The sequence below is a fragment of the Suricata suricatta genome, chromosome 4 (genome assembly GCF_006229205.1).
Source record: "Suricata suricatta isolate VVHF042 chromosome 4, meerkat_22Aug2017_6uvM2_HiC, whole genome shotgun sequence".
NCBI classification, from domain to species: Eukaryota; Metazoa; Chordata; class Mammalia; order Carnivora; family Herpestidae; genus Suricata; species Suricata suricatta.
Genome location: NC_043703.1, coordinates 101,086,771 through 101,112,894, shown reverse-complemented (window position 1 = coordinate 101,112,894; position 26,124 = coordinate 101,086,771). Strand labels below are relative to the sequence as shown.

The 26,124-nt window shown below is 36.6% G+C and overlaps 1 protein-coding gene across 4 annotated transcripts in view; it reads left to right on the top strand.

Moving 5' to 3' along the window:
- Positions 1–242: 242 nt before the first annotated feature.
- Positions 243–26,124, top strand: part of PPP4R3B (protein phosphatase 4 regulatory subunit 3B) — a 60,506-nt gene continuing 34,624 nt past the window's right edge. For 2 of the 4 annotated variants that reach the window (XM_029937387.1, XM_029937386.1), the window contains exons 1-5: positions 244–838; positions 2,146–2,201; positions 10,344–10,442; positions 18,744–19,367; positions 25,738–25,815. In XM_029937387.1, the coding sequence (XP_029793247.1) occupies positions 697–838; positions 2,146–2,201; positions 10,344–10,442; positions 18,744–19,367; positions 25,738–25,815 (999 nt within the window). In that variant the 5' untranslated portion in view covers positions 244–696. Of the gene's footprint in view, positions 839–2,145; positions 2,202–10,343; positions 10,443–18,743; positions 19,368–25,737; positions 25,816–26,124 lie in introns of all 4 variants that reach the window. The other 2 variants (XM_029937388.1, XM_029937385.1) reach the window with 2 other exon arrangements.

The window sequence follows — 26,124 nt, the reverse complement described above, 5'->3', positions numbered from 1 at the left end:
AGCTGGGTCCGACGGCTTGCCACACCCTCAGGGTAGCCAGCAACCACTTCAAGAAAGTTCCAAGACTCAGCTCTCGCCGCCTGCTCAGAAAGCAGTCTCGCGGCATGAGAGGGAACAGAGAACTCGCGAGAGCCGACCACCGGGCCGAGATCCCACGCCAGTAGGCGGGGCTGAGAGAAGAGGAAGTTGCACTTAGACCCTCCCACTTCGGTCAAGTAAACCGCCTCGCGAGAAAACCGAGCACTGCCGGCTCGGGAAGCGCGCGCGGAAAGCAGAGGTGAAGCGTGTTGGACTCGTCGGCCGCCGTAGCCCCTGCTAGGACAGCCCGTGCGAGTCCACTGGAGGAGGAAGAGAAAGGCAGAGAGAATCGGGTTACAAGATGGCGGATCTGTAGTAGTTACCGCGGCGGCGGCGGCGGCGGCGGCGGGAGAGCGAGCGAGCTCTAGGGAGCAAAGGGAGGGGAGGGCGGGTTTGTGCGGGGGTGAAGTGAGAGATTACCGGATCTCCGGACGGAGAGGTCTCGGTGACTCTTGTTTCCCCTTCCCGCGACTGAACCTTGGGAGCCATGGTGAACTCGGGCCTCTCTGGAGCCGCCGCCGCCGCTGCCCTCTCCGCCGCCACCGTCTTTCAAGAGTGAGGGGCGCTGACGACGTAAACGAGGAGGCGGCGGTTGGAGCGGTGGGGACAGCAGCCACCATGTCGGATACGCGGCGGCGAGTGAAGGTCTACACCCTTAACGAAGATCGTCAGTGGGACGACCGAGGCACCGGGCATGTCTCCTCTACGTATGTGGAGGAGCTCAAAGGGATGTCGCTGCTGGTTCGGGCTGAGTCCGACGGTAAGGTTATTGGAACATAGAATAGAGAACATTCAGTGCCTCCGGTTTGGGCATAACCCTGGTGTTTAGGCCCTGGGCCGGGTACTGTGACTGCCACATCTTGGGACAGCGCTTTGGTTTTGTGTCTGCACTTCTGTACAGTAAAAACAAACTACTTTGTCCGGAATTACCCTCAGTCAGACAGACGCTGATGCCGTTCCTCCGCCTCCTATCCCTATTAAGGATTTGACCCCTTCCTCTCCAGTCTCGCCTTTGAAACGGAGTGAGAAGGGAGGAAGTAATGAGAGACAGAGTAGTTTACTCGCTCTGAGGAGCTGATGACCCCCCCCCAGTTTATTTTTTGCTTTCTTACCCAATTCCTTGTGTGTTTCAAAAAAGTCTTAGTGAAACTTTACTTTCTGAGCGTGTGGTTTTTGTTTTTTTTTTTTTTTAATCCATTCTACCAGCGAATCCCGTTTGCCCCGGTCGACAGGTGCTGGGGAAAACCAAAAGGCACCGTTTCCTGCAGTTATTGCAGACTGTTGCCACGATACATGCATGCACAAGCATATCTATAGTCTGCCTGCCTTTGTAGCGGTTGCTATGAAAAAGTGGAGGCTTTACAACCTAAACAAGTTAGGACAGCAGAGCAGATTGTAAACGTATATCCGTTGATATAATGTGGGAGTCATATGTGAAGTATTTTTAAATAATGAAATGTAGAGCCGTAATTAAAACCATTCTCGTTGTAATCTGAATGCCTCGGTTTGAGCAACTGTGTGCAGATAATAGAAAAATAACAGTCTTACATTTATTCTTGTATTTTGAACTGTCTCTCCCTTTTATTTTAAATAGTTGTGGACGTTTATTTCTACATGAAATGGCCTTTTTGATAAAGAGAAAAGGATAACTTCTGTAATTTGTGTACTGCTTAGATTCCTATTGTCCTTTGTAATTTATTTGTTAAACTGGAAATGCAATAAAGTAACTTTGTTAAAAAGAGGTTGGCTTCAAGTACTCATTTAGACCTTAAAATTTTCATTTCAATAAAACTTGAATGACGTCTAGACTCCTTATGTTTTCGTCCTGAATGTTGATCTTAGTTGGATTTTTTTCCTTAAAGGACATATGGGGATAAGATGGTGTGTTCTAAATTAAATATGAAGCCCAGATCTGGAGAGAAAAATGTGAATCATAATACATTTGATCACTTCACATGTCTACATAAGGGAAGAGAATAGAGGGTTTGTTTGTGGGGGTTTTTTGGTATTCTGGTATTTTATTCAGATTTATAAATTGAAACATAAATACTATTTTTTATCTTTCAGGATCACTACTCTTGGAATCAAAGATAAATCCAAACACTGCATATCAGAAACAACAGGCAAGTAGTTGTTTATCTTTAATTTGAAAGACTTCTTTTGTGATCAGTGAAGTATTAACCTGACAAAGATGGGAAAACTTTCCTGATTAGAAAAAACATGTTTGGTAAACAGTTACACACTGTATTTCCCTTGTAAGTCAAAAGTTTCAAATAGAAAAGCAAAAATTTTTGTGCTGGCAGTAATTTATTATCTTTGAATTGAGCCACTGTTAGTTTATGGCATATAAGAAAATTCAAAGGGACACTCTTTCAAGTGAGGAAAACCTGTTTGTGGTGTGAAATTTGATTCTTTGACTCAAGCAAAGAGTTTTTGAAGTAGAAGCATTTAAATCCTGTTCTTTAATTGTTTTATATTTTTAATATAAGTAGTGGTGTGATACTTGATAAAAATGTACATTGCCAGTCATGTAGTGTTTTCTGTTAGTATTTATTGTCTTATTTGGGAAGAGAAAACCTGTGTTGTATTTTAGTGTGCCCAGTTATTTAATCTGGAATTTGGCAGCAGTGATTGAACCTTTTGTGAATGTTTGCATTTTTATTATGAAAGATTTCAAAATTGAAAAGTACAGAAAATATAATATGTGTCTGTGTAACATCACTAAATCTAACAATGTTAACGTTATACCATATTTGTTTCAAATCTCTGTAATTTTGAACGTTGTGGTTAAAGCCCCCATTCTACCCCCACCCATTCTGTCCATTCTCCATCCTCCTTATAGGCTACCACTATTCTGAAATTGATGTATTATTTTTGTACATGCTTACGTGCCTTTTCTGCATATGTATGTTCCCATAAATAATATGTAGTCTTATGTGTTTTTAAGCTTTATACAGTCGGTCTCATGCTCTTACATGTACTCTGAATTTTCATTTTTCACTCAGCAGTTAATTTGAAGATTTGTTGATATTAACATTGTAGATCTAGTTGGTTTTTTTTTTTTTAGCTGTATAGTATTCTTCTGTATGATATACACCTATTAGACATTTGGATTATTTCCAGTTGTGTGTGTATGTGGTGTGTAGAATGAATATGGCAGAGATTTTTGAAGGAAAAGATAAATTACTTTAGGATTATATTCACATCATCAATACCTACTTTCTTCAAGGTCAATAAAAATTCAAATGCTCAGAAATAAATACTTCACAGTTGAAGGAGTGAAATTTTGTCTGTCGCACAGCTCATTATACGTAAAATTCTTACTGTTACACAATTGTTTTCTATATGCAGTATATTCTTAATCACTTCTTTGAAATACTTTATTTTTCAGTATTAATTTTTTTTCTTCCTGCTTAGAAAATATTACATGTCTTTGTGGAGAATCAAACATTTGTCCTGTATTGAACACTTAAAAATGTTTCCTATAAATTGGACATTTAAGTAAACTTAATTTCTAAGTCAGCCAAGCAGATGACTGAATTTTGCACTGAATTTTACCAGATAGTTATTTTATTTTATTTTTTTTGCATTTGCTTGTGGGGAAAGAAAATTTTCACCCCCATCTGCATGAACATAAAATATTCAGGAACTGTTTTTAATGTGACTCCCTACAAATTAATTATAATGTGGATTCTTTTCAGATTGTGTATAAGAGGCTTTAACTGTTGTTGCTGTTGAAAAGATCACAAATGGTGGTGGTTTGTATATAAAATGGTCCTCCGCCATTAGTCCAGAAATACATGATGGTTCATTAGAAACTTTGGAACATATCTTTCTTCTTAATATTACTTTCCTAGAAAGCTAAAGTATTAGAGAAAAAAGGACTTATTTTAAAAAATTCATGCTGTTGGGAAAATGTTTTCTATAATTCATATGTTGAATAATATACCCTTAGGATTTTAAAGAACTTTTTTTAGGTGAATTATTTTCACTAAATAACATTAAAGTATAAGAGAACACTTTGGCACTGACAGTAGTTGAAAGTGCAGTTGAAAGCTTTCAAAAATTTTTAGCAGAGCAGTGACATTCAAACTAGAAACAAAAATATGTGGAATTGAAGAGGTGCAATAACTGGGAGAGTAGTTGAGAAATTACAATATGATCCATGCAAGAGATAATGTTGAATCAGGTTAGGATTATGTCAGTGGAGATGGAAAGAGGTGGATGGCTTTGAGATACTGAAGATAGAATTGACAGGGCTACTGCTGGGTTAGGTGTTTGGTGATTAGAAGGAAGATCTAGTTAAGAGGAAGAATAAGCAATTGGAAGAATAGAGAATCAGAAAAATGTGTTGTCTTGAAACCAGCGGAGAACAGAATTTTGGTAAGGAAACAAGGGTCAGTCAATGAATGGCTGTTCATATCCTGCATGTGAAAGATTGAGACTATTCTGGATTATAACTAGAAGAACATCTGTCCTAAAGGTAGAGGTGAGGGGCGCCTGGGTGGCTCAGTTGGTTAAGTATCCAACTTGGGCTCAGGTCATGATCTCACAGTTGATGGTTCAAGCTCTGCATCAGGCTCTGTGCTGACAATTCTCAGCGCCTGGAGCCTGCTTCAGACTCTGTGTCTTCCTCTTTCTCTGCCCTTCCCCTGCTCACACGCACATGCGCTCTCTCTCCCTCTCTCTGCCTCCCCCCCAAAATAAACATTAAATTAAAAAAAAAGGAAGAGGTGAGGGGCAACTGGGTGGTTCAGTTGGTTAAGCATCCAACTTCAGCTCAGGTCATGAGCTCACAGTTCATGAGTTCGAGGCCCGTGTTGGGCTCTGTGTTGACAGCTCAGAGCCTGGAGCCTGCTTCAGATTCTGTGTCCTCCCCTCTCTCTGCCCCAGCCCTGCCTTCTCTCTGTTTCTGCCTTTCAAAAAGGAATAAACATTTTAAAAAAAGTTTTTTAATGTAAAGGTGAAAATGGTCACATTGTATTTCTTAATTGGCAAAATAATCCAGTAAAATTTGGGATTTGGGGTTTTACCTGAGAGACATTGTGGGGAATAGACTTATGTAAGGAGTATATAATATGTAGTATAGTATATAATGTAAGGGCTATTTCTATAATATTGAATGCTGAGTTAAAATAACAGCATGACTGTGTAATGAATAGAGCCCACTCTAGCTATAGATGAGGAGGATAAGGGGAGGACATGATTTATTATGTTGGAAAGATTGGGCAGTACTGGATACAGGTGTATTCTGGGTGGCGGTTTGGAATTAGACTAAGGAGGAATTCTTGGGAAAACAAATGGAGAGGGTCTTATAAAAAGGTTCAGACAGGTAACATATTAAATGCTGCAGGGCGGAAAGTTGGGAAGCAAGTTGTTAAGAACTTTGTGTTCTTTTAGAATTGCTTACATTTTTTATGCGGCATAGTATCAGGGACATGAATACTCTTAAGGTTTGTGTTTCATTATTGTGATTTTGAGCAAATTTTCTCTGAACCTTATATTTTGTTTTTTAAAAAAAAATTTTAGTAGTGGTTTTTTATTATTTATTTTTAAGAGATAGAGACAGCTTGAGTAGGGGAGGGTCAGAGAGAGAGGGAGGCACAGAATCTGAAGCAGGCTCTAGGCTCTGAGCTAGCTGTCAACACAGAGCCTGACATGGGGCTCAAACCCACGAACCGTGAAACCATGACCTGAGCCGAAGCTAGACGCTTAACCAACTGAGCCACCTAGATGCTCTGAACCTTATATTTTAATTGGAGGTACTACCTTCATCATGTACATCATGTAATAGTTGTGAATTAATGTATGAAAAATGCTTTAGCATAGTGCCTCATACATAAGCTAAATGAAAGACCTATGGTCATAGTAATCTCATCATAATCCTCTTTTTCAATGAGGAAAGAAAAATCAAAGGGGTTAAATACTTTGCTGAAAGTCACAAATAGTGGACAGGTCCTAATTCTAGTCTGGGGTTATTCTCATTATATCCAAATATATCACAAGTCTTAGGAACATTTTAGTTCTGTTTTTTAGCAATGTCATCATGTCTATCTTGGACTATATGTTATACCATAGTATAATTTAAAAATCCATCTCAGAATAAATTTAGGTCAACTACTGTTAGGAACTACTAGAGAGCTAGATGTTGTGTTGCACTATATGTCTGATTAATCTCACTCATTTTCAGACTTCTATATTGATTTTGAATCTGCAAATTGAATTCTCTAAGTCTGATATTTCTATTCTTTTTCTTAAAAAATAAGTGTTTGGAAAAACTTCAGCTCTATCTGTATTGAATTTTGTCAGAACTATTGGTGCAAACATAGGGTTAGTCAGACAATAGGATCTCAGGTATTCATGAGCAGATTTTATTCATGTTAATGTACTGGAGAGGAAAACTGAAATCAATAATCCATTGGTTTGTTAGACTGTTTTAAATATGTCACAAATGCCTTTGTGAATATCATGTAAAAACTGAAGACTGTTTCTCTAGAAAAGATGTTAACCACCAAGTTTTAGAAACAATTCTAAAGTGTCATTTAGGCCTTGGATTATTAAGAACCTTTGATTTAAACAGTGTTCACCTCAAGAATGTGTTTTTGATATTTAAGGTTGAAAATGACCATTTCTCATGGGGCGCCTGGGTGGCTCAGTCGGTTAAGCGTCCGGCTTCCGGCTTCGGCTCAGGTCATGATCTCACGGTTCGTGGGTTCGAGCCCCGGGAGCCTGCTTCGGATTCTGTGTCTCTCTCTCTTTGACTCTTCCCTGCTCGTGCTGTCTCTGTCTCTCAAAAATAAATAAAAAACATTAAAAATTAAAAAAAAAAAGAAAATGACCATTTCTCATAATAAAACAACATTGTGAAAATCTGATTCAGTAAAACCTAAAGTTTCAAACTTCTCCAGCTCATGTCTTACTTCCATCTTGACTTAGACATAATCACCTTTCTTCTTTCTTTAAAGGACCAGACCAGATATAACTGACTTTTTCTGTTCTCCCTGCAGGTTCATTTTAAATCTGATTTCCATAGGGCATAGTGGTAACTAAATGTTTAGTTGGTAGAGGAAAACTCTAAGCTTCTCTTGGTTTAAACAGGCATTCATAATGTCCCAAAGATATGTGTGCCACACACAAATGAGCAAAACCTAGAACACAAAGAGCACAGCGGTTGAAAACAGACATTATTACAAAAATTGAGCTTGACTTTTTGGATATGTGGGAAACTCTGCCATTTAACACTTTATGTTTTGTTTTAAATAGTCTTGTGCTAGCTTTGTGCTCTCTTACCTAGGAGCTTTTACTGTAATCCTCAGAATAAGCAGTTCTAAGAAGTGCTTATGGTTGTTTTTTGACTGAGCTAGTAGGGTTTTGGGAGGGGAAGAAGGAAGGATGGGATTTGCCACTCATTTTGAGTAGATTTCATAGAGCTGGAAGGTTCTGCTCTGATAGCAGCTTCCTATCCTCTGTCAGCTAACCAGAGATACATTTAGGTGATGTTTTCAAATTTGACTTATCAAAAGAATTAGCTGAGGCCCTTAAAAATAAGGATTCTTGGGATTCACTCTGGACCTGTTCCCAAGGGAGAAGGATGGGACTCTGAATTTTTAACTCTCTCTCAAGGTCAGTCCTGTTAACATTGAGAAAGGATTCTAAATGTAAATCCCATTTAGTTTCTGGGTTTTGCCTGGCTTGGAGAAGAAACAAACAAGAAAATGATGAAGAAGGGGACTTAATTACCTTAAATCAGACTTCATTGCTTACCTAGACCTTCTTTCAGAAGGTAGATTGAAACTAAATTGGAAAGGGCCTTAGATGCCTGGATAAAGGAGTTTGGATTTCATCATGTTGTACTAGTTATATCCAAAATGGAATGCACATTTAAAGCATTGAAATTTAATAAGAAACTTGTTTCTATATTTTAATCAAAGAAGAAATTAGGTTTTGCTAATATTTGATAAGCAAGTGATCAGAAGTTAAAAGATATATATAGATATGGATGGGGTAGTTTAAGAGTAACACTTCCATCAAAAGTGTTCCTTAACTGCTCTGAATTATAGTAGCCAGCATGCACAGATAACTATTTATATTTTTTAATTTATCCTGACCTGTAACCCTACCAAAATGAAGACGTGTTGTGAATTGAAAACAGTAATGTAAATGCAAATAACATTAATGGTAAAGCTAATGTTTATACTCCTAGTTTAATCTGTGAGCTGGGTGACAATGCAATCAGAGATAAATAGATCTCACAAGAAGTTGCCCCTCCCCCCAAATTCAGAATTACTAAAAAGGTGACATTAAGTATGGGTTTGTATCTACTGTCATTTGTGGGTTTACTAGGCTGTAGGTATATTGGGTCTTAAAATGCTAGCTTATAATGGTATGGAACCACAACAGTTCAAACATTTTAAAATACTGCTTATTTTATCTTTATATAAGGTTTTTTATTTCTGTTTTACTGCATGCTTTATAAAGTACTGGTTTGCTAATATATTTCTGAATATAATGTTTAAGTAATTTTGAGAGACAAAAAAGTTTTGGAGATCACTGTTCACGAAGCTGTTTGAGGAGAGCTCTAAGAGGTTGACTTGGGTTGAGGAAAGTACATGCAGCCTGAATGTATGTCCTAGTGCTTTAACCAGAGGAACTTTGTCTTTATCTCTTTCTACATAAATATTCTTAGTAAAATTTTGTTGTAAAAAGAGCTTTTACATATTTACATAATTCAAAACCTATTTTTTATATATATGGTGGGAGCCACAGAAGGTTTTTAAATGTAAGAAATGACACAATGAAATTTTAGAATACCTGGCAAATTTGACTTCCAAGAAGCATAGCCAAACAGAAGCAAGAACACAGCTTTCCAGCTGTTCTTCTTACCTGATCACACAACAAATATAAGTATTAATCTGAGACCTGGGTTAATTGAAGGATATTTTCACTTACAGATTAGAACTAACAAAGTATTAAAGTGTTTTCATTCTGAAGACTTTATAAATATGCAGCTTCCTTTGAGTTTTACATTTTTTAATATCACAGCATAATATTCAGAAGTATTGAATGAACAATTATTAATTATAAGGTATTTTTTGTACATTATATACATGATAATTAGGATATAAACTCCTGTATTTTTTTCAGGTGTCTATTTTCTGAAAATCAAAGTTTTAGCCATATTAAACTTCTGATTAGATATCCTTTAAAAATTGGCATTTGAGGGGTGCCTGGGTAGCTCAGTCGGTTAAGCAAGCGTCCAGTTCAGCCCAGGTCATGATCTCAACGGGGTTCGAGCCCTGCGTTGGGCTCTGTGCTGGCAGCTAGCTCAGAGCCTGGAGCCTGCTTCAGATTCTGTATCTCCCTCTCTCTCTGACCCTCCCCTGCTCACGCTGTCTCTCTCTGTCTCTCAAAAATAAATAAAAAACATTTAAAAAAATTTTTTTAAAAAAGAAAAATTGGCATTTGAGTGTTGCATAATGAGTTTTGTGTTTAAATGTGTCCATGTTTTAATTTAAACCCAAACTTTAATTTTTAATAAAGGAGTGGACAGCTTTTTCCTAAAAGTGTAATTAACTTTTTGGTAGGCATACAGTTAAAGACATTTGTAGAAAAACATCAAACCCTGGGGTTCTTAATTTTTCTACACCCTAAGCTGCTGAAAATAGGTGCTGCTGGTAGGACTTCGAGCTGGAGTGTCTTCATTTCATTGTTTTGAATTCCTTCATATCCTGAAAGATTTTCCAGATTCAGAAGCGAGGGACAAAAATAGAAAGGGTTAAACTAAATATTGTCAGCTATTAGTCAGTCTGCTTGCAACCAGTTGACAACCAAGTTAACGGAAAAGATAAACTTGTAGGCGGTAGGTGGTTAGTGGGTGGAATAGCTGCCTTTCTAGAAACAAAAGAAGAAGAAGATGAGAATGTCTACATTACAGTTTGGCCAAAAATGGCTAGACTTTTCGTTAAACGTTATCTTGGTATGTGAATCAGAGATTGCTAACCCATTTTAATATTTTTTGTTTTAGAAAATTGCTCAATATCATTTTAGTACCAAAGCTGTTCCATTGGCAGTGTATTACTAAAGTTTCAAAGGATAACAAAATGTAGTTACATGATGTCAATTGAGTATGCATTATTTGCACTTATCAGAGGGCATTTGTCATTACTGTACTGTTTCCTGTCCTCTTGATTTCTATTTATACTTTGTAGTTACTTCTCTTCTAGCTTTTCTAGTATGATGATGTAGAAATCTTTATTTTTAAACAGGATACATTAATTGTTTGGTCAGAAGCTGAGAACTATGATCTGGCTCTAAGTTTTCAGGAAAAAGCTGGCTGCGACGAGATTTGGGAAAAAATTTGTCAGGTAAGGTTTTTTTAAAATAATACTTAAGTGTGCATTCTTTATTATTTGTTTTTCTTTTTACCTGAAGATATATGTTAGAATGTAGAGGGGGCACCTGAATGGCTCAGTTGATTAAGCCTCCAACTCTTGATTTAGGCTTGGGTCATGATCTCATGGTTTGTGAGATCGAGCCCTGTGTCAGGCTCTGCAATGACAGGGCAAAACCTACTTGGCATTCTCTCTCTGCCCTTCCCCTGCTTTCTCTCTCTGTCTGCCAAAATAAATAAATAAACTTTTAAAAAACTGTGGAGAGAGGATTTCTTTTACCACTTTAGATTTTTTTTAGTATATATTCATAATTAATAAAAGGTCAGGGTCTTCTAAAAAAACAAAAAAAAGATTAATTATTGTTATAAGCTTTCAAGGCTTTTCTTTAGTGTTTGGTTACCTGTTTGCCTAATGTTAATGAATACTGTGTGCCAGACACTAATGATCAAAAGTGCTCTTGACTTCTGGAATGCCTGCATAGTTCAGTTGGTTAGGCATTCGACTCTTGATCTCAAGGTTACGAGTTAAGCCCTGTGTTGGGCTTCCTGCTGGTCATGAAATTTACTTTAAAAAATTAAAAAATGATGTGGCGCCTAGGTGGCTCAGTTGACTTTAGCTCAGGTCATGATCTCCCTGTCTGTGGGTTTGAGTCCTGCACGTCAGGCTTTGTGCTGATACTTCTGAGCCTAGAGCATGCTTCAGATTCTGTTTCTCCCTTTTTTCTGCCCCTCCCCCCTTTTGCACTCTGGCACTCTCAGAAATAAATAAACATTAAAAAAATTTTTAATTAAAAAAAGAAGGCAACAAAAGCATTCGTGACTTCAGTCCTTAACAGAGGTGGTAACTCTCAGGTAACTAGAACTTTTTAAAATGAAGTTTTTATTTTAGAAGTTTCAGATTTGCAGTAGAAAATACAGAGTTCCTGTGTGCTCCCCTCTTTAACATATCCTCCTCCCACAGTTTCTCTTATTAATAGCATCTTATATACACTAATCACAATTAATGAGCTATTATTCATACATTAGTATTACTATTCATTATTATTATTCATACATTGTTATTTGCTAAAGGCCATACTTTATTCAGATTTCTGTTTCCTATTCCAGGATCCCATCAAATTACCACATTACATTTTTTTTTTTAATGTTTTATTTATTTTTGATACAGAGAAAGACAGAGCTTGAGAGGGGGAGGGGCAGAGAGAGAAGGAGACACAGGACCGGAAGCAGCTCCAGGCTCTGAGCTAGCTGTCAGCACAGAGCCCGACGCAGGGCTCGAACCCATGAACGTGAGATCTGACCTGAGCCGAAGTCGGAGGCTTAACCGACTGAGCCACCCAGGCGCCCCTACCACATTACATTTAGCAATTCTGTCTCCTTAAGCAAACTAGTCTGTAACAGCTGGTAACTGAAATTTTATATTAATCATAACCTTCATTTTAACTACTCTTTTCTGTAAACAGAATCACTATGTTTTAGTGGTTGCCTAGCATAATATTCTTTTGTCGTGTTCTTTGTCTCTTGTCATTTTCACTTTTTTAAATAATAGTTTATTGTCAAATTGGTTTCCATATAACACCCAGTGCTTCTCCCCAGTCATTTTCACTTCTATCAGCTTTTCATTCTAGTGATTCTGATTCCTGAAGTTTCTTAAGTTAGTTTATGCATCTAACCACAGTCATTTTTTTCTCAGTCCTCCTAGTAACAGTGCCACACAAGTGCAATAAAGTGGCCCAAAACAGTATAATGTGAACCTTCCCATTCCATATAAAGCTTACTGACGAGTGGCTCTGGGTCACAACACTAAACTGGAAGTAGATGGTTTGTGACCTCCCACCGTGTATCTTACTATGCGTATCATGGATTACTGGGGCATTGTTAGTACACGGTTTTTAAATACAAGAATTTCTATTGATGAATAGATGAAAACACTGCTAGATATGATTTTTGCTTTAAGTTGTAAATAGTCTAAATTGGTTTGTTGTTATTTTGCTGTCATGTTTTGCCATTTTTAAACCTATGGGTGGTGGTGATGATAAGGTCCTAATATTTACCTTTTTTTTTCTTGCGTGCACGCCATAGATTGTGATTGAATTTTATGTTTGCGGAGTTTTCTGTAAAGTGAAATGTGAGACCAAAAACATGACCTCTGTTGCAGACTTAGACATATGCAGTCCGCTAGTATTTGCTGCTCTGTTCTGGATTCAATAAACTTGAATCCTGCATGCACTCATCCACAAAATGGGGGGGAAAACACCAATTAAAAATAATGAAAGCATATTGAAGAATATAAAACTTTCAAAATAAAAGAGGGAAAGATTACTTTTCTATAACATTTATGACTGTTCAGAATATTAATAGTATATAAAAACTAACCTTTTTATTATAAATTCCTGAAAAGTGGTATTTTATTTTGTATTCTCCCTCCTCCAGTTATACCAGCATGACAGCTGGCACATGTTATGTGTATACTCAGTACATATTTAAAGAATGAATGAATAAAACAGAAGATAGACATCTTATTTAGAACTGGAATATTGAATTATGTTTCTGCTAGAATATAAATTTATGTGGTGGATAATATTTTCCAGTGATCATCACATTAGGCTATGCCTACTCCATTTCTCTCCACCCCACACCTCAGTGTGTACTTTGTAATATATGTTCCTGGATATACATATATTCTTAAAGATTTTGTACATGTTTCCTAGAAATTTTTGCTGGAATTTATTTCTTACTGATTTTACTCATAAAGTTCAGTAGTTCCCTCGACCAGTCAGGTTCACTAATTCACCAGGAAGACTCCCAGAATCCTGTTACATTCATCATTACAGTTTATTACAATGAAATGATACAGATTAAAATTACGAAAAGGAAAAGGCACATAGAGCAGGGTTGAGCAGAGTTCTAGGCATGAGTTTCCAGTTTTCTTTCCTAGGATATTTAGACAGACAGCACTTACTTATCCCCACAGTGATGTGTGGCAACCTGCACGAAGTATTGCTGACCAGAGCAAATTGCTTACCCAAACCTTTGCCAGCATTTTCATTGGGTGTTATTCCTGTAAGCAGGCTGACTGCCATGTGGCTGACTTTAATTTCTAGCACCATCCTCCAGAGGTTGAGCTGATAACTGCGTGGCCCAAGACATTCACTATAAACCACCTCGTAACCCACACATGGAATATCCGGCGTAGCCTAAGGCTCCCAGGCACACATTAAACAGGATATTCAGAATGCTCAGAGATTATGTCTCAGGAGCTAGGCAAGGGCCAGATCTTTCCTTAGGCAAGACTAATCCTTGACTGCAAAGGCCATCCCTTGGCCCATTGCCAAAGCCTTGCACAGCAAAATGATCTTATTTCTCTAAGCGTCTGTATTTAGTATATCATTTATATGACAGAGCAGCTATCAGTATGAATATGCCTAGTATTTGGAGGAGCTGTCCTGGGGTTTAAGAAACAACTCGTGTCTGATAAAGCCATGATTTACTTTTTAATATTTTTATACTGATTTGATTACTCATTTTCCTTCTTGATATACTAAAATTTGTACCTTCGGATATACTTGTATAGGAGTGTTTCACATAGAAATCAACTGGTAGTTAACAAAATCCATTTCTTCCTCCTGCCAGTCCTTTCCTATCAGCATTGATGTTGAGAATTTTTATTTAACTCAGTCTCCCAATACATATGATCATCAGTATTAATATTACCATGAGGCTTATGTACATAATGAGGTAGTTGGATCAGTAATGCTAGTATTACCCCATATTGTACTAGGGCAGTAGATGTAATCTGAAAAGTACAAATTTGGCACATTACTAGAATCATTAACTCAGTCATTAACACTTGTTTCAGTTCATCATTATATTATATAACAAATTGTCTCCCAGAGTGGTGTAACTCATCAGGTTTAATTATAGGCCTCCATTCAACCTTGTCAAGTCCTTAGAATAGGTGATCTTTGCAAACATGGTTTTTACCCTTCCAGACATCCGATAAAATTGAACTAAGAGAATATCATCTCTTGCTCTGATCCTTTTTTGAGGCACTAGTATTAATATTGGATTCCTCTTGTTGCTTTACCATTTATTCATTCCTTTGTCCTTAGTTACTATTTCTTCTCTTGATTTGCCGCACTATTCTACCTTTGGAAGGGGCGTTAGATTTGGCCACTCTTCTGGTTCAAAAAGTTTATATTTTTGCTAAACAACTGAGTTGTACTATATTTTTTAAATATATCCATGTTACTAAACATAGTTTATTGCTCCTCATTACTGCATGATAGTCCCCAGAACTATATATTTTAGTCTTCAGTTCTGAGAGGTCATTGCTGACCTTTGAAAAAACAATTTCAACAAAAATATTATGTAGTTATTTTTTAACACCTTATAATGAGAAAGTAGAACTCCTCTCTGAAAATTTTGACAGCTCAGAGAGCAATAAATTACAAGAAGAGCGAAGATAATTTCTGTGTGTGTGTGTGTTGTGTGTGTCTTTTAGAAAGCATAAAGTCAAATGTACATATGGAAGTTTTAACCTCAGAAAATGGTAGAGTAGGAATATTTTCTTTGAAAGAGATGAAGGAAATGAGTGAAGATAAGTTATAAGATGGAAAAGGATGTTGGGAGTACTTTGAATACTGGTGATCTCTTTGTCAAAGGACAAAAGTCTCTTAGACTTAAAGTGGAAAGTGATAGTGTTTTACACTTAAAAGGGAAAATAATTAAAACAAGTACTCTAAGGGTGTAGGATAGGAGTGTAGGAAAAAGAACCATTTTTGTTGAGAACCCTACTGATAACTGTAAATTTTTTGTGTACCCATTCAGCTTAGTTGACTGACTTTAAGAATGTTAGGATCAGATTGTGGGGTTTTTGTTGTTTTTTTTTAACACTTACTTTCTTTGTATTTTTTGTTTTAGTATTTACTTAGAGCAATAATGAGGGAAGAGCAGAGAGAGAATTTCAAGCAGACTCCACGCTCAGCACAGAGCCCAATGTGGGGCTCGATTTCACAAACTGTGAGATCATGACCTGAGTCAGAATCAAAAGTTGGACACCCAACCGACTGAGACAACCAGGCACCCCCAGATTGTGTTATAGTACCAAAATCCTAAAATCCTAAAATTTGTTGCTTATCACAACAGAAGTTTGTTTTTTTTTAATGTTATTTGACCAATGAGGGTTAGAGTTGGACAGGAGGGGTCTGTACTTATCAGAGCCACTCAGGGACCCAGGCTGATAGAGAATTGATTTTGATACTTCCAAGATAATTGCAATGTGAGAATGAAAGGTGGCAAATCAGAACAATGGCTTTTAAATTTTTATTTTTTAAATGTTTTTTATTTATTTTTGAGAGACAGAGAGAGACAGCGTGAGCAGGGGAGGGTCAGAGAGAGAGGGAGACACAGAATCTGAAGCAGGCTCCAGGCTCTGAGCTAGCTGCCAGCACAGAGCCTGATGCGGGGCTCGAACCCACGAACCATGAGATCATGACCTGAGCTGAAGCTGGAGGCTTAACTGACTTGAGCAACCCAGGCGCCCCAAAACAATGGCTTTTAGAAGTTCTTCCCAGCAGTTAACACATGGCACTTTGCTCACATTTTGTTGGCCAAAACAAATCACACAGCTACATACAACTTCATGGAAGCCAAGAACTCATATGCCACAAATAGGAGAAAACCAGAAAGACTTGGTGAACTGCACTCTTGATATCCAGACAAATATTTGGGTTTCTGTGGGATTGACAGATCTGTCTGATATGATCTATCAGTAAGAGTTAAATTTAGGAGAGAGTCCAGGAAGCTCATAAGGGTAATACTAGATAACGCAGAAACATAGTATAACAAAGTGAATGCGTCTGTAGCTGTGCTTTTATTCTTAAACATAAGCAGACTGTATTCATTTGAAGTGTAAGTTGACTCCTCTGATTTCCTCTCTTGTTTTTCTTGTTGTTCTTATTCCTAAGATTGTATTTTTGAGTAATCTCTATACCCAACCTGGGGCCCTAACTCACAACCCTCTTATCAAGAGTTACACACTCCACCGACTGAGCCAGCCAGGCACCTTTCCTCTGATTTCTTATTCTTTTAACCTCTGATTCTTCCTCTTTCTTGCCCACCTCATGCTCTACTTCTGTTTCTATGGTAACCATCACTTACCCTAATACCAAATTTCTATCTTCTGTCCATTCTCTTTCCTGAGTAGTAGACTTAGATTTAGTTGCCAGCTGGGCATTCAAACACCTCAAACTTAATAAAACTGAACATTTACTAACCATTCTTCTCCGTGCTCCCAGTTTTTGTTAAAGGAGCCATAATCTTCTTAATGACAGATTTAAAACTATAGAGGCATTTGTAGCTCCTCCTTGCTTTTGTACCTGTCCCTCAGCTGTCCCAAAATCACTAACTTCATTTGTTAGTGTAGACTTCAGACACCCTAATTTATCTGTATTCTCAAATGTATCCCACAGAGCTGATGGCCAGGTTGACTTTCTAAAGGACAGTACTACACATTCACTTCCCTTGACTTCCTATAATCTGGCTTTAGTCTACATATCCAGTTTTGCTGTTTGCCATATGCATGTCACACATTTCTGTCTCTCTGACTCTGCTGTTTCCATTATACTTTATATACCTTTATTTCCACCTGAATCTTGCCCATCTTTGAAGGTCCAATGCTACTGCTTTTATGATTTCTTTCTTATAGTCTCTCCTCACCACCCCCTTTACTCCCAAGAGCTGGAAGGAATTTCCCTTCTTCTGAATTTCCATGACATTTTATCTGAACTGCGCTTAGGATCTTGTTACTTAAATTTTCTCTTATATTTATATGTTGATCTCCCTAAGCCCAGTACCTCTGTTGAGAACTCAGAGGTAAAAGAAGTACTTTCATGCTCTAGTCTCTTATGTGCATCAGTATATCTACTTTAACTTAAGCCCTTAGATCTTTTTTATATGTTGCTTTGGTGGATTAGGAAATTTGTGGAGCTTTTTCGTCTCAGGATATTTGGATGTTTTGAGGTGAAAAGAGGATAATTGCACTCTTGTATTAGGAATTAGAAAAAATTTATAGAGTAAAGTTTTTATGTTAAATAGGTCATTATAGAAATCATTACAGGGGCACCTGGGTATCTCAGTTGATTAAGTATCCAACTTCAGCTCAGGTCATAATTTCTCAGTTCAGGAGTTTGAGCCCTGCATCAGGCTCTGTGCTACAACTCAGACCCTGGAGCCTGCTTTGGGTTCTGTGTCTCCCTTACTCTGCCACTTTCCTGCTCACACTCTCTCTCAAAATATGAAACGTTAAAAAAAATTTTTAAGAGGTTATTATAAAAACTTGTTAAAAGTTTGCCATGCTTTTTTTGAGCTATCAACCTGAATCATAAAACAGTTTTTTATTCTTTGTGTTTTTTAGATACTAGAATGTGGAGGCTTTATCATTGATATTAAATAAATGACAATTAAAAAATATTCTTTGTTTTTTAGAACAATTTCAGGCTCTTAGCAAAAGCAGGTATTTTTTTCAAAAGTGAATTTCAAAAGTGATTTGAGGAAATCTGACTCTTGAATATCCAAGAAGTTGGGTTTTAGTTTGGTTTAAACTTAGTAGTGTTTTGTCAGGCCAATGTGATGCTGCATTAAGAGCCCTACGTAGTAATTTGGAGAATTCACAGAAGAGTTAACCTTTAGCAGAATTCAAAATTAGTAGTTATAGCGAAGTTATTAAACAACTGCTCATGGTTATTACATAACATCACATAAGTCAGTGTAACATTAGCCGAAATAAATATGTTGTCAAGGTCAGAGAATTAACCTCAAGTTATAAGTTGGGAAATGTAGAGGTGAAATTGAGACTTGTCCAATAATTGACTCTAAACTGGGTGTGTTTTCCCTTTGGACATCACTTTTTTTTTTTTTTTTTAAATAATGTTTATTTTTAAGAGAACGTGTGCAAGTGGGGAAGGGGCAGAGAGAGAGGGAGACACAGAGTCCGAAGCAGGCTCCAGGCTCTGAGCTGTCAGCACAGACCTCAACATGGGCCTCAGACTTACAGACCACGAGATCATGACCTGCCTAGGCTGAAGTTGGACAGTTAACTGACTGAGCCACTCACGTGCCCGTGGACTTCACTGTTAATTAACAATGATTATGTGGCTAATAATGTTTCTTTAAAAGGTATTTTTTACTTAAATCCAGTTGTCGGTGATTTGATTTCCAAAATTTTGAATTCTTTTGTATTTTAAGGTAACCAGCTATACTTGTATGTTTTTAGGTTCAAGGTAAGGATCCATCAGTGGAAGTTACACAGGACCTCATTGATGAATCAGAAGAAGAACGATTTGAAGAAATGCCTGAAACCAGTCATCTGATTGACCTGCCCACATGTGAACTCAATAAACTTGAAGAGATTGCTGACTTAGTTACCTCAGTTCTCTCCTCACCTATCCGTAGGGAAAAGCTGGCTCTGGCCTTGGAAAATGAAGGCTATATTAAAAAACTACTGCAGCTGTTCCAAGCTTGTGAGAACCTAGAAAACACTGAAGGCTTACACCATATGTATGAAATTATTAGAGGAATCTTATTCCTAAATAAGGCAGCATTGTTTGAAGTAATGTTTTCTGATGAGTGTATCATGGACGTTGTGGGATGCCTTGAATATGACCCTGCTTTGGCTCAGCCAAAAAGGCATAGAGAATTTTTGACCAAAACTGCAAAGTTTAAGGAAGTTATACCAATAACAGACTCTGAATTAAGGCAAAAAATACATCAGACTTACAGGGTACAGTACATTCAGGACATCATTTTGCCTACACCATCTGTTTTTGAAGAGAATTTTCTTTCTACTCTTACATCTTTTATTTTCTTCAACAAAGTTGAGATAGTCAGCATGTTGCAGGTAAGTCAATTAAAGTGTTCTTAAATTATTTTAGGTATTTTTCCTTAATAGTTAAAGCTGGTGTTCATTCTCTTTTGAAAGTTTTCTTTTGTTTACTTTAAATGTACTGCCAAGCATAGAAAATAGAACTTTATCTCATTTTTTAAAGTATTTTTCATTTTGAGAGCAAGTGTATTCACAAGCAGGGGTAGGGGCAGAGAGCGAGGGAGAGAGAGAATCCCAACCAAGCAAGCTCTGCACTGTCATCACAGAGCCTGTTATGGGGGCTCAGTCTCACAAACCATGTGTTCACAACCTGAGCCAAAATCAAGAGTTGGACGCCTAACTGACTCAGCCACCCAGGTGCCCCAAAGGAGAGAGTCCTTTCTTAATGTGACATTTCACATTTTTAAGTGTCCTATTATGTAGCTTTTTTAATCTTTATTTTTGCATGAATTTAAAAAATTATAAAACATATATGACATAAAATTCATCATTTTAAGCTTTTTTATGTATACAATTCATAGCATTAAGTACCTTCACAGTGTGAGCAACCATCACCACTGTCCATTTCCAGAATTTTTTATCATCCTAAACAAAAACAGATGTTTTTAAGACTATTTTTAGTCCATTTTTTGAAACCTGGCTATTATTGAAGGGATGGTATATATGAGTGTGTGTGCTTAAAGTCTCCCAAATAATTCAGGTCAGCACATCTAAATTAACATTTGTTAATATTCAGGAAATGATCATTTTGCTGTGTGAGGTTGGTTTTATTCTGTCTCCTTGAGTTGTAAAACGGTTTATACTGTGTTTAGCATGGTAATCCTTTATACTCTAACAATGTAGTACGGAAGATTTTTGAGGATTTTCCTTTACTTGTGGTAGTATATTATACCCACAGTTTCCTGAATAACTGCCTTTGTTATGTTCATATCCCTCAATAAGTTTATTGAGCAGCTTCTATATATGTGTGTGTGTGTGTGTGTGTGTGTGTGTGTGTGTATGTATATATATATATATATATATATATATATATATATATATTGTGGTAGTGGTTCTTAAGTGTGTTCTGGGGGCTCCTGAACCCCTTTCAGAGGTCTGTGAAGTTTTTCCTTTTCCAACTTCTTGTCAGTGTGAAGCTGTATTTTCTTCGTGTACTTCAAAACATTATATCGCAACAGATTGAATGTCAAATAAGATGGGAGAATGTAGCTTTCTTCTGTGAAGCCAAACATTAACAGAGATTTGCACATAAACAGAGCCACTCTTCTTTCAAAATTTATAAAAATTTTTTCTAAACTTATAAAAGTTCTCATAAATATATTTGCATAAACATATCTTATTTTTAAAACAAATTAATCAATGCTTTTAAATGTCTCCATTTTATTGTCAATATTGATAAACATAACCTACATAAGAAAAGCTCTTTGGAGTACTCCATAATGTTTATTTAAGAGGTTAAGGGTTTCAGAGACAAAAGTTGAGAATCTCTGACTTAGTACTTAGCTCTTAGTTGGGATATTCCATTTTATGGTGTTTCCAGTCATCATTTCTGTTGTTACTTTACTTTTTGTATACGAGTTTTTCTTTAGATCATGCTTTCATCTAGCAGTTTTTCCTTATTCCACAATAATAAGAATAAGGGAAATTAGACTTATGCATGAGGTTCCATTTGTGATATATGGGACCTGCTTTTTTAAAACATCTGTACTATACAATTCAGGGTGCCATTTCACTTGCTGACAGAAAACAGTTATAGTGTCAGGAGTTTAGAAGTAGACCTACAGTCAGTTTAGTTGATATAAAGAACCCAGTGACAAAAGCTCAAGTGCAGAAGCTTTCAAATGACTGCTTTTCACATCAGAAGGGTTCCAAATCCAAGATAAGTCATAAATGCTTTATATGCTTAAAAAATTACATAAACTAATCTATAAGTAAATATTTGTAACTCTTCATATCAGTTTGTATATTTTCTCACAGATCTGTTTGTAAAGTCTATAATTACATAAATCAAGCATAGCTTTAAGAAAAGAAAGTCTCGGGCACCTGGGTGGCTCAGTCGGTTGAGCCTCCGACTTCGGCTCAGGTCAGATCTCACATTCGTGGGTTCGAGCCCCGCGTCAGGCTCTGTGCTGACAGCTAGCTCAGAGCCTGGAGCCTTCTTCCGGTTCTGTGTCTCCTTCTCTCTCTGCCCCTTCCCCTCTCATGCTCTGTCTCTCTCTGTATCAAAAATAAATAAAACATTAAAAAAAATTAAAAAAAAAAAAAAAAAGAAAAGAAAGTCTTACTCATTTCTGGTCCATGAGATGCATTTATGAAATAGTCAGATACTGTCAACTACCTGTTGTATATCTAAGGTATAACAGTTATCTCATACGTTTCAGCAGTGATGCTGAGTTAATTCTCTTTTCTATTCTCAACAGTATGTGAGAAGAAAAGAATTATGATTATTGTGAGTAACCTCTAAAGGCTCATTTCCTAAAGCCCAGCTCTGAGGTTTCCATTTAGAAATATTTTGGCTAAGTATTAGGTGTTTCCAGCTACTCTTCTAGCTAACTAGAATACATTTTTGTAGCTTCTTAAATGAGTATTGACCTGTTGTGTGTGAGTTACATAAGCAAGTGCAAATGTAAAGATTCTGTCTCTCCGGACCAAAATGAGTTAGTGCAAAGATATATAACTCCTAGCCTAAATTAAGGCAATTAACAGAAAAATTGTATGAAAGCACTTACTGTGGTTATTGGCTTCTGGTATGTACTCTAATCCATGTTGAGATTCTCTTAAGCTTGATTGGGGCATAAGAGTTTAGTTAACCTGAATATTCTAGCTGCTTGAAGATCAAAATCCCATATGCCCAGAATTGAAATACATACTTAAAATGTTTTTTACAAATTAAATCCCTAAAAGCCAATAAAGTAAGGTTATTTATAGATAGACAGCCACAGATTAAGGTCCTTTTCAAAACAAGAACTTTTAACTTCCTTCAATAGAAATGATGGAGGATATGTATCTCACATGTTGACATTTTAACACATTACTTGTAATTCCACTATTTCATAAATAAGAATTGAGCTAAACACAAATCCAGTAAAATCAGTGGTTTTATTTCTTTTTTAATATATTTTCTGGATTTCAGCTTACTAAAAAAATTTCTGAACTTTATTCCCACTTACTAAGGAGATATGGTAAAATTTCTTCATGCCTTTAAGAAAAAAAATAACTTTACAATAATTCAGTTCTTCATTTTGTTTCAGAAGTTTTTGGATTCATGTAGGAATTTAACATACTAAATTTTATCTTATTAGATTTAGCCTATTCTAGTTTGTGTATGTGTTTTGCTTTGGTTTGTTTCATAACTTTGGAATACTTAGGAACCTGTCCTGTAGCCTATTTTACATGGTGAGAGTAACAAAAACCTGATCATGCAGGTGACCTGGATTTTAATAATTTTTTTTAAATGTTTATTTTTGAGACACAGAGACACAGCATGAGTGGGTGAGGGACAGAGAGACAGGGAGACACAGAATCCGAAGTAGGATCTGGGCTCTGAGCTGCCAGCACAGAGCCTAATGCAGGGCTTGAATCCATAGGCCATGAGATCATGACCTGAGCCTAAGTCAGCCGCTTAACTGACTAAGCCAACCAGGCGCCGCATGACCTGGATTCTAAATCCATCTCTGTCACTAGCCCCTTAGACAATGTCCACTCTTTGGGCATCAATCTATTGAAATTTAAAATTGGAGTAGGCAATCTATGTAATCTCTTAAAGCCTTATCAAATTCCAGATTTCTGCCTTTGCATGACTCTAATTAAATTTTGGATGTGTTCTGAGTTTGGGATTTTTTTTTTTTTTTTTTTTTTTTTTTTTAAGTAAACTCTATAGCCAATGTGGGCTCATGACCCTGGGATCAAGAGTTGCCTGCTCTACCAACTGAGCCAGCTAGGCACCCCCGGGATTTGGAGTTTTGAGTGTGTGCCTGTTTAATTCAAAGAAAAGTTTTATTCAGACTTTTATAGGAAGGTCCCCCCCTTTCCCTTACTGTAAGGTTTTGTTGTGTCATTCAAAAAAGCAGCCATACATGATAGGACTTAAAATAGTTACAGAGGCTTTTAGGGGTGCCTGGGTGGATCATTCAGTTAAGCATCGGACTCTTGGTTTCTGCTCAGGTCATAATCTCCCCGCTTTGAGCTCCACATTCACTCCACAGAACGTGCCTGGGATTCTCTCTTTCCCTCTCTGTCTGCTCCAATCCTTCTTGCTCTCTCTCTCTCTCAAAAAAATAAATAAACTTAAAAAAACTTTTTTTTTTTAAAACAAAGGCCTTTATGAAGAAGAAAAACTAATGTAATCTAAAGAGACTAGTTTAATTACTTGGAAGAACCAGGTTTTTAGGGGGAGATATTACAGCTATCTTTCTGATGTGCTTTAGGCTGTCAATTAATTGCTTTTTTAATAGTGCACTGAACAGAGTGCTTTTGTAGAGTATTAAAATAATAAGATTAGAAATCAGAAAACATATATATACCAGGAATTAGAAAACATTCCTAGCAGACTGTAATACTTGAAATTCCCTCCATAATACATTATGCAGTTCTAGCTCTCAGCACACAAATAATGAATCCTGTAAGAAATTGGATTTATCAAATAATTGAAACTATTTTCCTATGAAAATATTCTCAAAAAAGTTAAAAATCTTTAGAAAAGAAAAAGCTTAATCTGGGAAAGATGCAAGAAGAAAACAAATTATAAAAGGTTTAAGTGGAGGTAAATGCATGTTCACTGAACCCTAAAATATTGAGATAAATATTTAGAAATAGTGATTTGAGGGCTAAGTATGAGATGGCATATGCAGTTGAATTCTCTCAGAAATAGATGAGTCAGGCCATAGTATATAAGGTCCAGAAGAAATCAGCAAAATAAAGAACAAAAACACCATTCTAAGTCAGACTAATGAATGGGTTTGTCTTTCAGTAACACTGATGGATGGTTAGTGGGAGAGGATATTACATCTTTGGTGATCATATCTAGTGGTCTTTATTCATATTTTTATACATACTTTATCTTATTTTTAAAAACTTAAGAGATTGATGATCCACTTTAAGCAAAAGGACAGGTATATCCTTAACATGTTATAGTTTGATTTTATTGTCAACCATTAAGTCACACATTCTGATAACATGCTACTTTAATTAATTAAAATTAATGCAAATTGTATTTCATAAAAGTGAATTTTAAAAATAAGTGAAATTTGAAAGCACAATATTTTTTAGCAGATCATGGTGAATCTCCAAAGTGGATTTCAATATTCATGTCAGTTTTTTCCTTAATAATTTAATAGTCCATGCTTATTGTGGAAAACTAGAAAATAAAGATATGCAAAAAAAACTGCTCATAATCCATCACCAAAAGATCATCACAATTAACATTTTAATGTTTATCCCTTTTAGACTTTAGACACACAAATTTATATTAAAAATAAGGTTATACAGTATGTACTATACTACATTTTTGTTTGTCCTTGTAAACAGTGCTTAAAGAATTTAACAGATACCTGCCTTTTAATATCTCAGAGTCAACAATGTGAAAAGCAGTTATTATAGTGCTTTATCATTTAGCTGTATCCTTGGGAACCACAAGAAAATACAAGCCTGTACCCCAAATGACCATAAATTGTATTTCATGAGTTCTTGTGTTTTAAAAGGTTATGCAGTCCAGTCTTATTCCTGCCAGAATTCAGTCTCCTTTACTGCTGTCCCTTTGCCATATTTGCAATTCTCATTTTTTAATCTGCAGTGGACTGACAATGAACTCTTCAAACCTGTTTGAATTACATTTAAATTAAGAATAAATAAATAGGCCCTGAGAGGGAGCTACAGTGTCTCTCAGTTAAAATGCATGAGTTTTGGGGTGCCTGGGTGGCTCAGTCAGCTAAGTATGCAACTTGCCTCATCATGATCTCACGATTTGAGCCCCACCTTGAGCTCTGTGTCCTCCTCTCTCTCTGTCCCTCCCCTGCTCGTGCTCACTCTCAAAAATAAATAAATATTAAAAAAAAAAACCTTTAAAACACTTTTTCATGCATGACCTCTGAAACATAACTGGTTATTTTTTCCCTCAAATGTTCTTCAAAGCTGAGGTTTCTGGTTAAATGAGGTATTAGTGTATGTATAACTAATAATAAGTGGTGTAGTCAAGGTTGAAATATGAATATGCCCTGGAGATTTGGGTTTATGATGAAACTTAGGTTTTCAGTCACTTTTATTATAATTTGGGTTTATGATGAAACTTAGGTTTTCAGTCACTTTTATTATAATTTGTATAAATTATGTGAGTGTAACTTTATACTTTTGTTAGACTGTTCCATAGTAATTATTTCTTCCCATGTAGGAAGATGAGAAGTTTCTGTCCGAAGTTTTTGCACAATTAACAGATGAGGCTACAGATGATGATAAACGGCGTGAATTGGTAAGTTATTTATTCTTGAAATTCAAACCTTTTTTTAAGTTTATTTTGAGAGAAAGTGGGAGTGGGGGAGGAGCAGAGAGAAAGAGGGTAAGAATCCTAAGTAGGCGCTATGCTATCAACACAGAGCTTGATGCAGAGCTCCATATTATGAACGGTGAGATCATGACCTGAGTCAAAGTTGGGACGCTTAACCAACTTAGCTACTCAGGCGCCCCCAAAATTCAAACCTTTAAGTGCACTTACTCTTGGCAAATACAGATTTTTTTTTTAATGTCTTTTATTTATTTTTGAGAGACAGAGACAGTGCGA